At 41.4% G+C, this 15727-nt stretch overlaps 2 protein-coding genes and 1 pseudogene across 3 annotated transcripts; all 3 read right to left on the reverse strand.

Annotated features, from left to right (window-relative positions):
- Positions 1-30: 30 nt before the first annotated feature.
- On the reverse strand, positions 31-2271 carry LOC149042558 (serine/threonine-protein kinase Nek7-like; annotated as a pseudogene). The gene has a single exon (XR_016188645.1). The product of XR_016188645.1 is annotated as a serine/threonine-protein kinase Nek7-like (transcript).
- Positions 2272-5510: 3239 nt separating this feature from the next.
- On the reverse strand, positions 5511-6789 carry LOC149042559 (uncharacterized). The gene is made up of 2 exons (XM_089213612.1): positions 6623-6789; positions 5511-6081 (listed from the first exon to the last, which is right to left on the reverse strand). The coding sequence occupies exons 1-2, from the start codon at positions 6787-6789 to the stop codon at positions 5511-5513; spliced, it is 738 nt and encodes a 245-aa protein (XP_089069738.1).
- A 119-nt stretch (positions 6790-6908) lies between these two features.
- On the reverse strand, positions 6909-7271 carry LOC149042560 (uncharacterized). Its single transcript, XM_089213613.1, has one exon. It carries the CDS (start codon positions 7269-7271, stop codon positions 6909-6911), a length of 363 nt encoding a protein of 120 aa, XP_089069739.1.
- Between the last annotated feature and the right edge of the window lie 8456 nt (positions 7272-15727).

Consider the following 15727-nt stretch of genomic DNA (forward strand, 5'->3'; position numbering starts at 1 on the left):
TAACGTGGCGGAATAAAACAATTACACAAAGATATTACTATGATACTTTTTGGTAGGAAATATTTTATTTTTGACCAGCACTGTTATGCCTAATTTTGTCCATAAACGGACAAAATTGCTCCGATTTTGAGACGACATTACAGCTTTTTGGCAGCGATCGCCAAGAAACTGAATGTGCCACGGAATTACACCCAATTAAGAAAGATATTTTCTCCCTTCCAGCAGTCATTAGAAAGCCGTTTTGTCCCCTCAAAATCGGATGTAGTTCACACGTTAAGGGTAATAAACTGATAAAAAATGATTTACAATTATCCTGTTGTCAATAGGTTCTTATTCACGTAAGCTGGGTCATAAACTATTTCTTGTGGCAGAATCATGGGGAAGAAGTTGTCCTTCATTTTAAAATCGCTGAAATTGTAGTAACTAAACTTTGAATGAAACTATTGTAGGAAGATTCATTACTTGACGAGGGAATTCCGCATTTAATTGCACGCGAAAAGCGATACGCGAAGCGATGAGTGCGATATTGGTTTTTAAGTGCAATTTAACGCGGAATTCACGAGCCAAGTAATGGATTTTCCTTGAATCACATATTTGAATAAAAACAAGATAAAAAGAAAACAGCATTACTTATATTTGTTATGTATACGTGGATGCGAAACAATATCACTTAGCCCCGCTAAACAACTCCCCTCGTCAACCAATCAGAAGGCGAGATTTTATGCAATAATGCGATTCTATCTGATATTAGGTCTGCTGACTTGGAAAATACTACACCTAAAATTTAACATCAGCAATCTTACGAGAGAAAACATAACGGATAGGTCTCTCTGACGGCTTATCTCTGGTTGACATTTTAACCAATTCTCGGACCCTTTCATAAAAACCCAACAAAGACGATATCGCCTTAAGCATTCTTCCCAATGAAAAAATGTCACTGGCAAAGTTATAGAGTCGTTCACTAACAACCTCAGGGGCTCAATAGCTTTTCCCTTTGCATTTCATAACGGTGCCGTTTCTGCGGTTCAACGTAACAGATGAAAACTTAAGGCTCTTTCCAAAGTCAATAAGAACTGGGCTGAATTCCCCAGAGGCTGAGGGCCGTTCTAGTACAACATTGTTTCCTTTGATGTCGTTATGAAGGCATCCTTTAGAGTGCACGTGGTCTAAAACACTGCATATCTTTTTAAATATAGAAATACAGTTTGGGCCTTTTGTAACAACACCAAAAATCATGGGTAGATGTGAATGGTCCCCCAAAGCAGAAACGACCTTTGCTTCGTGGAGTAAATCTCTCCTTGCTCGTTCTTCATCCTCTGACGTTTCGTTGTGAGTCATTTGCTTGACAATAACGTCGATGCCTCGATGGCGCCCGAGAAAACACTGTCCAAAGCTTCCACTCCCAACTGGATTTTTAGACAAGTATCCAATGTTTTCTGGCCTGAGTTCTTTGGGTTCAAATCTGGATCCATTGCTCGCTGTGGTTTTTTTTCCAATTAAAAAGGTTTGATGACGTTTCCTACGAGGTTTCTGCGAGACAATTGCGTCGGCATCAACAGCCATTTGAATCATCTTAGCAGCTCTTGAACAACCACCCAAGGCCTCTTTCTTCTCTTCACTGCCTGGTTTAAGCGCGAGGATATGGGGTTTCTTGACATTTTGTGGCTCAAAATGTTGGTCCGAAGGAGGCAGTTTCGTTTCCTTGGCCTCAGAAGTACAAGGCACCAACTCATTCGCTTCGCTGTTGAGTGATTGTAGTTCAACATTTTTATTCGTTGAATTCGGTATATGCTTCCCTTGTTTCCTCTTTCTCCATTCTTTTCTCTGTCTGTTTCTTTCTTCTGGAGTGTTTTTTCGTGATTTAATAACTCGCTCTTTTCGTTCTTCTTCATCTTCAAAATCCTTCACAAATTCCGCCATCATTATGTAGCTAATTGATCTATTTCCGAAACACAAATGAGCTCGTGATCGGTGTAAAAGTATAAAACAAAGGCTTGTTGATGTGCAGGAAATTCAATGCTCGTTTTAATGAACTTGATGATATGTGAAAGCCCGAGTTTCTCTTCAATCGTTTCTGGTTTGCTTTCATTACGTGACATTCTTCTGTCAGAAGAGTGTCGGGAAAAACACCTCGCAAGGATCGTACGTGACAACACCCTCCACGCCTCGACTAACGCTAAAAAAGCTCCATACAATTCCTTATAATTTTATTATAAGGAATTGTATGGAGCTCTCCGGGATACTTACAGTGCAAGCCCTGTGTGTCTTCTCATGGTGGTTTCTCGAGGTTTGCCATATAACATCGCGTCGAGCGAGTACATATCCCTTTCATGGTGTACTGGAGGCATAAGGGCTCAATTGCGAGGCTTTAACATCGTTGATGCGAAATTCAATTACTGTGGGCTAGAGCAGGTACTGAGGCGTCTTTTATGCTTATGCGTCGATCAATAATTCGAAGCTTCAAATTTACTTTCCCATCCAAAGATATTGACGATGTCAATACCAGTTTTAACGACGACGATAGGGGCCGTGCTGATAACGATGACGATGGGAGGTGCCAAAGATATTGGCGATGTTGATGTCAGTGAAAACGAGAATGATGATGGAAATACTGCTAACGATGACAATAGGAGCAATGACGACAAGAACAGTGATAGCGCTGTGGAACTTGACAAATCATAGCAAACACGACATGTGAGTAAAAGCTACCCCTTTGTTTGATGTCCTTGTTATGATGATCCTTTAAACAAAAGTAATTACAAATCAGGTTGGGTTTTAATGCCAGTAAAGCACGGTATACTTAAAGAAGAACTAGTCGATCAACATGGTGTTACTTTTAATTTTAAACAAACACAAACATGAAGATAAAAGCGAATAAAGTGTACTGTCGAGATGTTGTCTGCACCAGTGGCCTTACTGGGGTTTATTGTCTCAGAGCCATATACACATCTGAATCCAATAAAGGTTTTAACTTGAAGAGCTCAGATGGCGATGGCTTTATTGGCTGCGGCTCTGGGGGAGGTTGATTTGCCAACAATGTAGATGGAATCGTGGTAAAATACTGATTTAGTGAATTCGCTATAGCTGTCTTGTTAGTCACTTGGTTACCATCTATCAATAGTTTTTCAATCTTGGTGCTCCTATCCTTTGATGGAAGGACTTTATGGAGTGTATTCCAGTAGGCTTTAGGGTTAGCTCGATTTTCTTGAAGTTTATTCTTAAAATAGGCTTTTCTGTTTTTCCTGTTACTGCTAGTTACTTGGTTACGGAGTCGCCTATATTTTTGCCAGTCTTCAGTGAGACCAGTTCTTATTGCCTTTTTATGCGCCTTGTCCCGGGTTCTCATCATTCGTAGCACAGAGTTGTCTAACCATGGGTACGTTTGCTTTCGGAGTCTTTTCCTTTTGATAGGAAAGTGGGAATCAATTAATGATTTAAACAAGCACTCCCAGGCGGAATACATGTCCTCCACGTCATCGAAAAACTCAAGAAAGGTCCAAGGAGTTTTCTTTAAGTCATTCATGAAATTTTTCCTACTTTCTCGTTCCAAGTCCGCGTTGTCAAGATGCGATGCTTATGTGGACAAATTGCTGGGCCGTTCATTAGTCCAAAAATAGGGTAATGATCACTTATAGTTGTACTAAGAACTTTTGAAGATCTGAACAGACTTGGGGTAGACGTAACGAGTAACAAGTAACACGAGTGGGTTCTTTAATAATTTGTTCTATTTCATTAGCAGCAAGAAATTCCAATAATCTTTTTGTTTTACCAAGGGAGTCATTAAGATAGTCACAGTTCAGGTCACCCAGTATAATGACTTCCAAATTCCAAAACGACTTGTCAGATACAAAGAGACATTGTGTTGTGAGCTTCCGGAAACAGGAGTTAAACGAATTCCTTAGTATTTGCGGAGTAACCCCAGTTACAATGATGGGCATAGGCCTACAGTCAGAAATGGAGAGAACCAAAAGAAGAAACATCACCGAAGTAAGCGACGCTATGGTTTCAATTTTGCAGACTTTGTCTCCAAGGCATCATAGTGAGTTATGGGACGAGTTAGGAAGATCCGAAAAATTGTGTGAAGCATTCAACACCACCAAGACAAACAAGTTTGGGTTATCGCAGAGTTTTATAAAGTATCTTCCTTGCAGAAGCGTACAGCAAGGCCAAGTAAAACCATGAGAAAACAAATTATTTCTATAATGGTGGATGTTTCCACCTATGAAAAAATACGACCTTTCATCCATGGCCTCGCAAATACATGTTTGCCAGTACCAGTATCTCCAATAATATGAGGAGAGAAGGACAGACTCCCCAAATAGGAGCACACTTCGAAGAATTTTAACAGCGTGTAAAGCATCAACAACAACATCCCTTCAAGGCCTTGATTGAATTCATAGCAGTCTTTTTTATATATTTTTCGTTCTCAAAACGGTAAGCAAAATAAATCCCTCCGAGTGTTAATGGCAGATCGATTGTTTACATTCAATAGGTAACCAAATATTTATCTCATTGCGACGCTTTCTCTCAGAGATATTTCTTTTTGCCTAAAATCAACAGATACATCCATAATGTTAGGAAAACTTCCGGAATTGATTTTATTATAGGCGAAATGAGTACTTGGACCTTTATTTCTGACCGGTCAGCTCAATTAGGAACTGGTCCCAAATATAGCTAAGTCATCATAGACTGATAACTTTTTTCGTTTGACCTTTACATTTCCCCCATTTCTTTACCAATGAGATCAATTCGTCCATGAACAAACACTCTTCCAAGTAAATGGCAATTTCTGGATTGGGGCACTGGGTAACATTGGAGATATCAGGCCAACAAGTTGGGGTAAAACTTTCACTCTTCAAGACGGGGAAAAACGTCCTTCGAACGTTGAGATAACTTGTCATCAAAATATGTCATTTCCTACATTTTTCCAATAAATGTAAAGAAAAAGTGTAGATCTCTGCATCATTAAGCATGTTCTTAAAAAACTCTGTGTCGGAAATGAGACTAAAGAATCTGCTATGTTCCGAAACTTCACATTTACTTTATAAAATCAACTTGATCTGTCCTCTCTCGTCTCATGCTCTAGTCTCTCTCATTTTAAAGATATAATATGATCCTGTTGTTCAATTATCTGACACTTATCGCAAAACATCAACCGGAAATCAATTTACGCTGAATAATCTCTCACACACTCCCATGTTTTTTGTTTTTTTTTCACGGAGCAAAAAACACTAGAATGGCACACTCGATAAAAATTGAAATTCAGTGAACGAGATAGAAAGTTAGTCCAGTATATCAATTCAGTGTTCCTAAATATCTCTAATCAGCATCAATGTGGGAATGCGATGAGGAGCGGCTACTGCTGCATCCCCCCTGGGCCTGAATGTCAGGGCTTAGGGGTTGAGTTGCGGAGGAGTCTGTACATTCTCCCGATCGCAAGACAGCTCCAGTGGGTAAAGGTGTTGTACTGCCCGTTCGAATGTTCCTTTCCCCGCTCGAAGTTTGGCAGCTCAAACGATTCCGTCTCGTCCCGAAATCAGATCTTCTACGAATCCAATTGTCCATTTATTGCGATTTCGTTCCTCGTCCTTGATGATGACCACCTCTCCTTTGGCCAAGGGCGTGGTTTGACCCTTGTGTTTCATCCAGTGTCGTTCTCTCAACCTTCGTAAATATTCGGTAGTCCACCTGGTCCACAAACCCTGCTTGCACCTTCGCAGATATTTAGCTCTTCTGTGCTGATCAAATTCTCTTAGATGGTGTGGTTTCAGTTCTGGCTGCTGGTTTAATCGAGGAAATAGCAGTGAGTTAGGGGTAAGCACGGGTAACTGTATGTCGTTTTCTACGTAACATAAAGGGCGATTATTCAAAGCAATCTCCACATCCAGTACCACTTCACACAGCTCTGTCCAGGTCAACATTCCGCATCCGATAGTCTTGTTTAAAGCTGGTTTGACCAGTCCGATTATGCGCTCGTCACGCATAACTTGTTTGAGCCACTTCTCGGCACGAACAAAGGTTTTGCCATTGTCGGAATATGTCTTCTCCGGACGCCCGCGACGTGCGATGAGCCGTTTTAAACTTTTTTAGGAAGTAACTGGTCGCTAGGTTTGGTAGTACTTCCAGAAATAATCCTTATGCAAGACTGCATGCGCATAATGCAAGATAGGCCTTTCCTTTTGTTTTGGCTCTGATACGGCAATTGATAGGCACTGCAAAATCAACTTCGATAACCTCGAATGGGGTGCTCCCCTCTGCGCAGTCAGTGGATAGGAGTCCAGGAGGCAGTGTTGCCAGTGCCATAGCCTGAAACTGCTTGCAGCCTAAACACGCATTGAGAACTTTGGTCATAGTTAGGGCCACCCCTCCGTGCAGTGTGTCGTGAGTCCCAGAGAGGGTCACGGGTGAAGCCAGACCGAGTGGATCGTAGATTTTTGCGACTTTTCCAAGGATGCTCCTTTTTGTCGGCTCAGCGGTTGAAATCGGGAAGCTGACTTGAATTTCGTCCTTTTCTTTGTCCCAGGGGACATCCAGCAGTTTTTATTTGCCCTTTGTGCTTCCCAGTTGCTGTTTGGAGTAAATCTGAATTTTTTCATCTGAAGTCGCAGTTTCAACTTCTTACTTCTGATTGTTGGACTGCCACTTGTGCTGCTTGAAAGTTGCCTCGCCAAAGATTGCTGTGGCTGTCATCTTTATTTCTAACGCTTGGTTTGTTGTCTCCTTGACATTGCTTAAATCATCTACGTACAACCGGCGCTCTATCTCCTCCATTAGTTCCGGGTTCACCATTTTGTATCGATGTAGACGTTCTTTGATAACTGCGGCCAAGAGGAATGGAGACGGTGCCAAACCAAAGAGTGAGTGAATCGCAAGGTTTTTTTTACCTGTTTGCTTGCCAGATCCTCTATTTAATGAAAGCGTAAGGCATCTCGGTCTTCTCTTCGGACGCGAATTTGCAAGAATGCTTGGTTTAAGTCGCCAGCTATTGCCACGAGATAGAACCTATTTCGTATCAGCACGTTCCAAAGCTGGTTCTGTAGTGGATGGCGGATTTCGAGACACTCGTTGAGTGAGAGGACACTTGCATCTGCTCTTACAAAAGCATCATAAACAATACGTATCTTTGTAGATTCTGCGTTCTCACGCACGACCGCTTTATGAGAATTGTAGAATTCTCTTCCGTCCTTGACTACCTCATCAGTGCGTTCTACGATCCCTTGACTCAGTTGAGTCTGGATTATGTCGTTGTACCTCTCCAGCTCGCCTTGCATCTCTAACTTCTGCGCAAGATTTTTGAGACGTTTTAAACTTCCTGTGTGATTGTTCGGTAGGGGAGGATGATTCCCTTTCCAGGGCAGGCTCGTCTCGTATCAGCCTTTTGAACTCCTGGTTAGTTTCTCTTTGAACTCTTCGTGAACGGTTTCCTGTTCTCCACTTGGATTGTCCTTTGGCCCCAAGACGTCTAACTTGCACAATTATGTGTAATCGATTGCGGAGGTCTACGTTAAGAAAATGTTGCTGAGATCCAACCACGTTCCAGGTGACAAAATCGTCCAGCCGAACTTCGTATATTCTGCTACTGGTTCTCCCCAGCACCAAACTCTTGGTCTTGCCCCTGTTTTGATCTTAGCGTACTCGTTTGCTCCAAGGATCAGATGAACAGTCAACATCGCTTTCTCGTCGTTATTATTTGTGGCTACGCCCTTCAATTGAGAAAACTGAGTTACGATTTCTGCGCATTTTGGGTTTTCCAATGTCAACAACTCTTTGCGGTCGACTTTGTTTACTTCAGCTTCCAAGGTGAATTTGCCATCTACACTTCGAATTTGTGGGCCATAGATGTCTACCGCTTTGTTTGAAGTACCAAATATCATTTCAATGTACTTGAATTGTTGACGGAGATGACGCAAATGTAAAGGGTCCAGAAGCGGTCTGCGACCATTCAAGCACTGGATGTGGCAGAAAGTCTGCGATCACCCAGTCACAGGATGTCGCAGAAATCCTAGAAACACTCATCAAGGGATGAATACAGCAATTTAGCAATCTTACTAAAACCAGTCAATAACAAATTCCACAACATTTGGTCGGTGATCCTCAATCACTTTATGATATACAATAATATAGTAAAGCTATAAACAAGTGGAATCTTCTCAAATTTTGTAGTTACACTCATCTGTTAAGAAAGTAAGAAATACAATATACAGTTCAGGTCACGCCCTTTATTACATGATCAGATAAATGAAATGAAAAAATATAATATTGAGTTTAAATTTTGATATCTAGCAAACAAACAACTAAGTTCCACTTTAAACGAAAAGTATATAAACTAATATACTGTCAGTCCTTTGACTATCTCAAAAAAATATTTAAAAACTATAACTACTAAAAGATATCTCATTTGTATTTACCCTACCCTGTAATGAAAGCCTATAAGGCCTAATGGATGGAAAGTGAAGTTATAAATGAATCCATGCTTTATTTCAGTAGTTTCAATACACGATGGCTTAGGAAATTCGACATAAAGGGAAAAAAATGTTGGTTTCTAAGTGAACCGAAATTTGTGAGTATTTATTGATAAAAATATTTAGTTGTATATATGTCCTACCTATGGCCTCGAGATGAGATACTCGGGATGAAATCGATCGCTTTTTAGGACTGCTAAATAAAGATCCATGAATAAATATCTCCTCCACACAGACAGTGGTAAGTGGATACGACTCGATCTATAAAATATTTAATCAATGTAGTTGGCTGGATTCGTGTATCACAACTTGTTGAGTCGCGAATATGCTCTAGTACAGGCCCTAAAAAAATGTGAACGTTCGTATACATGACGAAAAATTTTGAAAAGTCTCAAAGCAATAAGAACTTTGAACTTAACTCTACTCTGTGACTGTAGGTGAATTCATTGTATTCATTGTAAACTCAACGTAAGCAGAAGCCAGCGAGGAACGCACAGATGCAAAATTCACAATAGTCCATTTCACGGTTGTGTGCTTGGTTGCCAAACCTTTGAACGTGGGTGAGGCTAAAGTTGACCTTGTTATGATACAAACCTTCCTGCTTTTCAAATGTAACTCATGCTAGTTAGATACTGGTCTTGATCACAACAAAGTTACTTTCACCCTCAGTTCAAATCAAAGGCTTAGTAACTGAGTAAACAACTGTAACATGGCCTATTCCAAATACAATTATATTACACATCTAGACTATACTATCATAAATTGACTATAATGTAATATTCTACCTATTGTAACCTTATTCGAGTCCATGTTTCACTGAACCACAATTATTCATCATTTTTTTAGCGTGGGGTTATGTTAAAGGTAAAAAAAAGAGAAAAAAAGAATGGCTAATGACGTGTGTTCAGATGCTGTTGGTAAATTATAAATAATACCACAAAGGTTGCGACGCTTGGACAGTCTCGATGCCCATAAGGGTCGGCGAAAAATAAAACTTGCGGTGACGTACTTGGTCTAAAGCGCGAGGCTCCTCGAGTTTTGGAACCAATCAAAGCGAAACAGCCTGACGATACCTCAGAGATTAGATACAAACTGCAGCAACAAGAAAGTGGTACTACCAAACCTAGGTGTACTCTTTCACCGATAAAAAAAAAATATCAATTGGTTAACATTACACATGTTTGTTTCTCTGCATAGTTTGGCACTCAAAGACGTCAGCTGCACCACGCCTCTCTACGCTCTGTAGAGAGATAGTTTGTAGCCACCACCACTGTCCGACGATGGATGAAACTAAGTTTTTTTTAAATTTATTTTTTTTTCATACGCAGCAGTCTTATGTCTTATATACAAGCTTCTTCTTGCAACAAAAGAAGAAGAGAGAAAAATCCACACTATTAACTGAAAAAACAAAACAAAACAAAACAAAACTGGCGAATGACTCATTCCAATGCTTGCCAGGAAATCTAAAGGGCAGCGAGTAAGGGTATGGAGGATTGGCTTATATATATATATATATATATATATATATATATATATATATGTATATGTATATGTATATATATATATATATATATATATATATATATATATATATAACTAACTGCAGACAGTACTGTTTCGGCCTTCTGGGCCTCATCAGTGCAGTGCTGATGCTAGGATGGAGGTAAGGCAATATAGCCACCCCAAGTGATCTCACATATGTGGGATCACCTAAGCCATGCCAGAGTGCTCAAACTAGAAAACTAGTGGGCGTGCATAATGCTAGCAGCAATGACTCATCCTAGTAGAGTGCTCAATTTGGACATGAAAGCTAAGCTTTGTATGCCAAAGAGCTATATCATGCTCACTAGTTTTTCTAGTTTGAGCACTCTGGCATGGCTTAGATGATCCCACATATGTGAGATCACTTGAGGTGGCTATATAGTCTTTCCTCCATCCTAGCATCAGCACTGCACTGATTCGGCCCAGAAGGCCGAAAAAGTACCGAAAGCTTCTCGGCCTCTTGGGTAAGGTTAAAAGGCTTATGAAAAGTTTATTTTCCTTGCTTTTGCAGCAATTGGTCAACATGGACAGCCAGGAAAGTGAAAATATCAGCCAGTTTACTACAGATAACTCGGCAGCGAATCCAGGAGACGTCGTAGACGCAAGCGTGGTAGAAGGTTCACAGTCCTGGGGCGCAGACGTGGAAATCGAAATCCCTGAGGTACTAAAAAATCTGGAAAATAAGGGTGTGAAATTTCAGGCCGTGCCTTTTTTGAATGCTCCTAGTCAAAGTAGAATCACGAAGGATCGCTCTATTTATTTTAGCGTTGATACAACCGTCACATCGCAAATAATTCTCGAAGCTTTTGACGCGGCAGAAATCGATATTGACGCTATCACCGGAATCCAGAGAAAGGCGTCCAATAGATCTTGGATCGTGACTTTTAAGAGCCGTGCAGCTAAAGAAGCCGCTCTTGAAACACCTTTTGTCGTGATTGCCGGTCTCAAAGTGTTCCTGGGCGACTGCGAAAATCGTTTGGTCCTCGTCAAGATCCATGAAGCCCCCGCTGAACTACCCGACACTGCCGTGATTGGCCGACTCAGCCACTACGGTCGTGTCCTTTCATTTCGGCGCGACAAAATTGCACAACATATCGAGAATGGAGTGAGAACGGCTCGAATGGCGCTACATCGAACTATCCCTGCCAACATCAACATAGCTGGTGAACCTATCAAAATATGGTACCCAAATCAGCCAAAAGCTTGCCGGAATTGTGGAGCTACTGACCACATGGCCAAAGACTGCTCTGCAGTCCGTTGTTTTAATTGTGAATGCCCTGGGCATCGAGCTCAAGAATGTAAAGACTCGCCAAGATGTTCCGTTTGTTTAGCGGACAACCATTCCATGCCTCAATGCCCCTTCCTGCTCTTCAGCGCGAACGTCGATAGTGAGCCAACGCCACCTAAAACTGAAGAGGAAAAGAAACAAGAGCGAGCCCAGCGCGCCAAGGAAAGAGAAGAAAGGCAGAAAAAACTACAACAACAGAGAGAACAACAGCGACAACAAGAAGAACAACAGAAATTACTAGAAAAGCAGGAACAGCAAGAACAACAGAAACAACAAGATCAAGAGAAACAACGAGAACAACAACGCGACGAAGGTAGAAGAGAACGACCAAGAGAACGAAGAGACGAGCGAAGGAGGGACGATCGAGAAGAACGAAGAGATGACCGGAGAGACGACAGAAGAGGGAGAGATAGAAGCGATCGAGATTATTATCGCGGCCGCGATGACCGCGATAGATCTTCCCGCCGTGACTACTCTGGCTCCGAAACTGATGATGATGGATGGGAGAGAGTTAAACCTAGGAGAAGGCGGTACAGATATTAATTTTTTATTTATATTCAATGGGTAAGCTTAAAATAATTTCTCTAAATGTGCGAGGACTCGGGTCCTCCAGTAAAAGTCGAAAAATTATTCAAGAATTAAATTATTCAAACTGTGACATAATCCTTTTACAAGAAACACATGTCTCATGCAAAAAACAAGCGGAGGAATTCGAAATACTCTGGCGCGGCAAATGTCTGTGGTCCTTCGGGACTGGCAGGTCTGCCGGTGTTGCCATCCTCTTTTCTCTAAACTTTCCAGGCAAAATTATCCGCTTTTTGACTGATTCCGAAGGAAGAATATTGAGCTTACTCATTGACTACTATAATTCTAAACTAAATTTAGTAAACATTTACTCTCCCAATACTATTTCGGATCGTAAAAGTTTTTTCTCTTGTCTGCACAATTACTTTCTCCCCCAAGGGGACCTAGTGATCGGGGGAGACTTTAATTGTGTGGACAATGTCCTAGATAAATTAAATTGTTCCGCCATCCTATTGTCTGATCAAAAACTTCTCCGATCCCTTTGTGCTGACTTCTCACTTACGGACATTTGGCGCAAAAACAACCCGCGCAAAGTAACTTTCACCTGGTCTAATAAAGACCATACCCAGGCATCTAGAATTGACCGCTTTCTCGTCGCTAAAGGCTTAACCCTAGTAACGAAATGTAATATTCTTCCATGCGTATACGACCTATCCGATCATGACTTTGTAAAAATTGAACTAACGACTAACCCTTCTAATCACGGTCCTGGAATTTGGAAGTTCAACAGCTCTTTACTCTCAGATGTAGAATTTAAAAACATTATGTCAAAATCGATTAACAACTTTAAGCTTAAAATCCCCGAATTCGCCTCCCTCCGCGAATGGTGGGATGCTCTAAAAATTGAAATCCGCAAAACAAGTATTTCATACTGTATCCGTAAACAGAGAACAGCAAATGCCAAAAGAATCCTAATTACTAAGCAATTAACCCATGCTAAAAACGCTTTACATTTTAATCGCTTAAATAACCCAGGTGTAATTAGCGATTTGGAAAGCCAATTGTCCTCTCTGATCTCGAAAGAAGCCGAAGGAGCTAAAGTCCGCTCCCGAGCACAATGGTTCGAAGAAGGTGAGAAACCAACACGCTATTTCTTCCGTCTGGAGAAAAAACGAGCTGACATGAATAGTTTTGAATCTTTTTTTGACGAGAACGGTGTTCTCAGAAGTTCTCAAAATGATCTTGAAAGAATTTTAACCAATTTCTACAAGAATTTATTCACCCAAGATCCTCTTGATATGCGAATTCAAACTGAAATAATTGACGGCCTCGAATTTTCACTGACTGATTATGAGCGCAATCTATGTGAAGGCCCTTTTTCTAATAAAGAATTACTTACTGCATTGGAAGGCCTTCAGACCGGCAAGTCACCCGGTTCTGATGGTCTCCCAACAGAATTTTACTCGTGTTTTTGGAACGATTTGAGCGAATCTCTCCTTTCGGTTTTGAACGAGGCCTTTCTTGCTGGCTCCCTCGCGGATAGCCAGTACGAGGGCCTCCTACGACTCATCCACAAAAAAGATGATCGACGCCTCGCAAAAAATTGGCGCCCAATTTCCTTGTTAAACACTGACTACAAGTTAGCATCTAAAATCATCACTGAACGACTGAAAAAAGTCATGAACTCCATCGTGCATTCAGACCAAACGTGCGGCGTGGTCGGCCGCACTATCTTCTCAAATTTGGCCTTACTTCGTGATGCCCTCGACATGATTGACAAAACTAATGAACCGGGTATTCTCATTTCCTTAGATCAAGAAAAAGCTTTTGACCGAGTTGACCACGAATTCATGATGAGAGTATTGCGTAAATTTGGTTTCGGCCCCTCCTTTTGTGGGTGGGTCGAACTATTTTATTCTAAAGCCTTCTCTAGAATCATTGTTAATGGCTCCCTGTCCCCCCCTGTCCACTTAAGAAGAGGGGTGAGACAAGGATGCCCATTATCTCCTCTCCTTTATGTGCTAGTTTCAGAAGTATTATCAACGCAAATCCGTAATTGTAAAGATATTGAAGGTTTCCTGCTCCCCGGAGCAGGGGGCCTTCAATATAAAATATCCCAGTACGCTGACGACGCTACTTGCATCTTAAAATCCGAAAGATCTCTTTCTTCACTTCTCCGAGTCGTATCAAAATTTGAACAAGGATCTGGCGCTAAACTGAACACGTCCAAATCTGAAGCAATGTGGTTAGGAAAATGGCGAACTAGAATTGAATCTCCCTATGGCCTCAAATGGGTCACTAAAATGAGAGTGCTTGGTGTTTACTTCTCAAACGGCCTCGTCAATGTCGACGACGACAATTGGCGGGCCAAATTAGACAAACTAAGTTCGGTTCTAGATCTTTGGAAACAAAGAGACCTGTCTTTTATCGGTAGGACCTTAATTGTAAATACTTTAGGCGCAAGCCGTTTATGGCACGTTGCTAAAGTCATCCCCCCACCCCGTTGGGTGCACGATAGCTTTAAGTCGATCATTTGGCCTTTTATCTGGAGAGGAAAAATGGAAAATGTTAGTCGCGATCGCTGTTGTGCGCCCCCATCATCCGGGGGCCTCAACGTCGTTAATTTTAAAGCTAAGTGCGCTAGCCTGCGCCTTTCTGTTTTTTCCAGTTTAAGGGATGACTTTGGCACATCCAAATGGCATTACCTAGCTCGATATTTTTTAGGACATAAGCTAACTATTCTAGATCCCCGTTTTTCTTTTCCCACCAATTCTGCTCCCTCTTCCTTCCTTCCTTCCAATTACTACCGCCTTTGTCTAGATAATTTCCGTACCTTGCATCAGAAAACTGGTGCCTTACCTGATTTACTCACCGGTAAGAATTTATATCTTTTGTTGCTTGACCCCGTCTGCGTTGCACCCCGGTGCTCCGGTTTTTGGGAGTCTGCTATGGACCGCCCCATCAATCGTTGGGCCTGGGTGTGGCGCAAGTCTCGCCTAAAGCTAATTGAAAACAAGAAGAACGATCTAATTTGGCTATTGATCCATAGAATGATCCGCGTAAGATATCTCCTTAAGTCTTGGGGATACATCAATAATGACAAATGCGCGATCTGCGGAAAAACGGAAACTATTGAACACTGCTTCTTGGGATGTCCCAGAGTTGTGAAAGTCTGGGACCACTTCTCCCCCCTTTTCCGTGCTCTACTCGACTCCCCCTTCTCTATCTCCCCTGCATCTATCTACTACCCTTTTTCCCTAGACCAATCTACCACCGCTATATCCTTATCTAACTTTCTCAAGGCAACCATCATATATTGGTGTTGGCTTGCCAGAAATAAAGCTACCTTCGAAGGTTCTCTTTTGAGCTCCAACGCGATTATAGACTTAATTAAGAAAGATGTCCAACTCAGAATTCTTAGTAACGACATTGATACCTTAAGGAATTTTTGGTCTTTTAAAAACGTACTTTGTTCGGTCGACGCTGGTAAGCCCATCTTCTTCCCCTCTCTTGCTCCCCCCTGAACCTTTGTTAAATCTCGCCCATGGGGGGTGCTTACTCCGGGCTACAGGCCCGCGCGCTGTTTGCGCCCCACATGGTCTGAAATATCTCTTTGTAAATAGTAAATAGAAAACTTTTAAATAGAACTTTGTTACCTCTTACAGGTGGGCGCTTACTCCGGGCTGTTATAGCCCGTGCGCTGTTCGTGCCGCCTGTAAGAGAAAATATCATTAGTTAATTGAGACCTGTAATTACCTAAATAACTCATAATTTAATTCGAATACTTTGATCAATTAGAATTGTAAATAGATATCATTGACGAAATAAAACTGCCTGGTCTCCAGGCTTTTATATTTTAAAAAAAAAAAAAAGTACTGTCTGCAGTTAGATATAGCTCTTTGGCATACAA

This window comes from Pocillopora damicornis, chromosome 7 (genome assembly GCF_964200805.1).
Source record: "Pocillopora damicornis chromosome 7, jaPocDami1.2, whole genome shotgun sequence".
In the NCBI taxonomy this organism is placed as follows: Eukaryota; Metazoa; Cnidaria; class Anthozoa; order Scleractinia; family Pocilloporidae; genus Pocillopora; species Pocillopora damicornis.

Coding starts and splice junctions, on each gene's coding strand:
- LOC149042559 (XM_089213612.1), bottom strand. CDS start 6,789: ATGGTGAACCCGGAACTAATGGAGGAGATAGAGCGCCGGTTGTACGTA. Junction 6,082..6,622: donor TGGCAGTCCAACAATCAGAA/GTAAGAAGTTGA, acceptor TTCCTAAAAAAG/TTTAAAACGGCTCATCGCAC.
- LOC149042560 (XM_089213613.1), bottom strand. CDS start 7,271: ATGCAAGGCGAGCTGGAGAGGTACAACGACATAATCCAGACTCAACTG.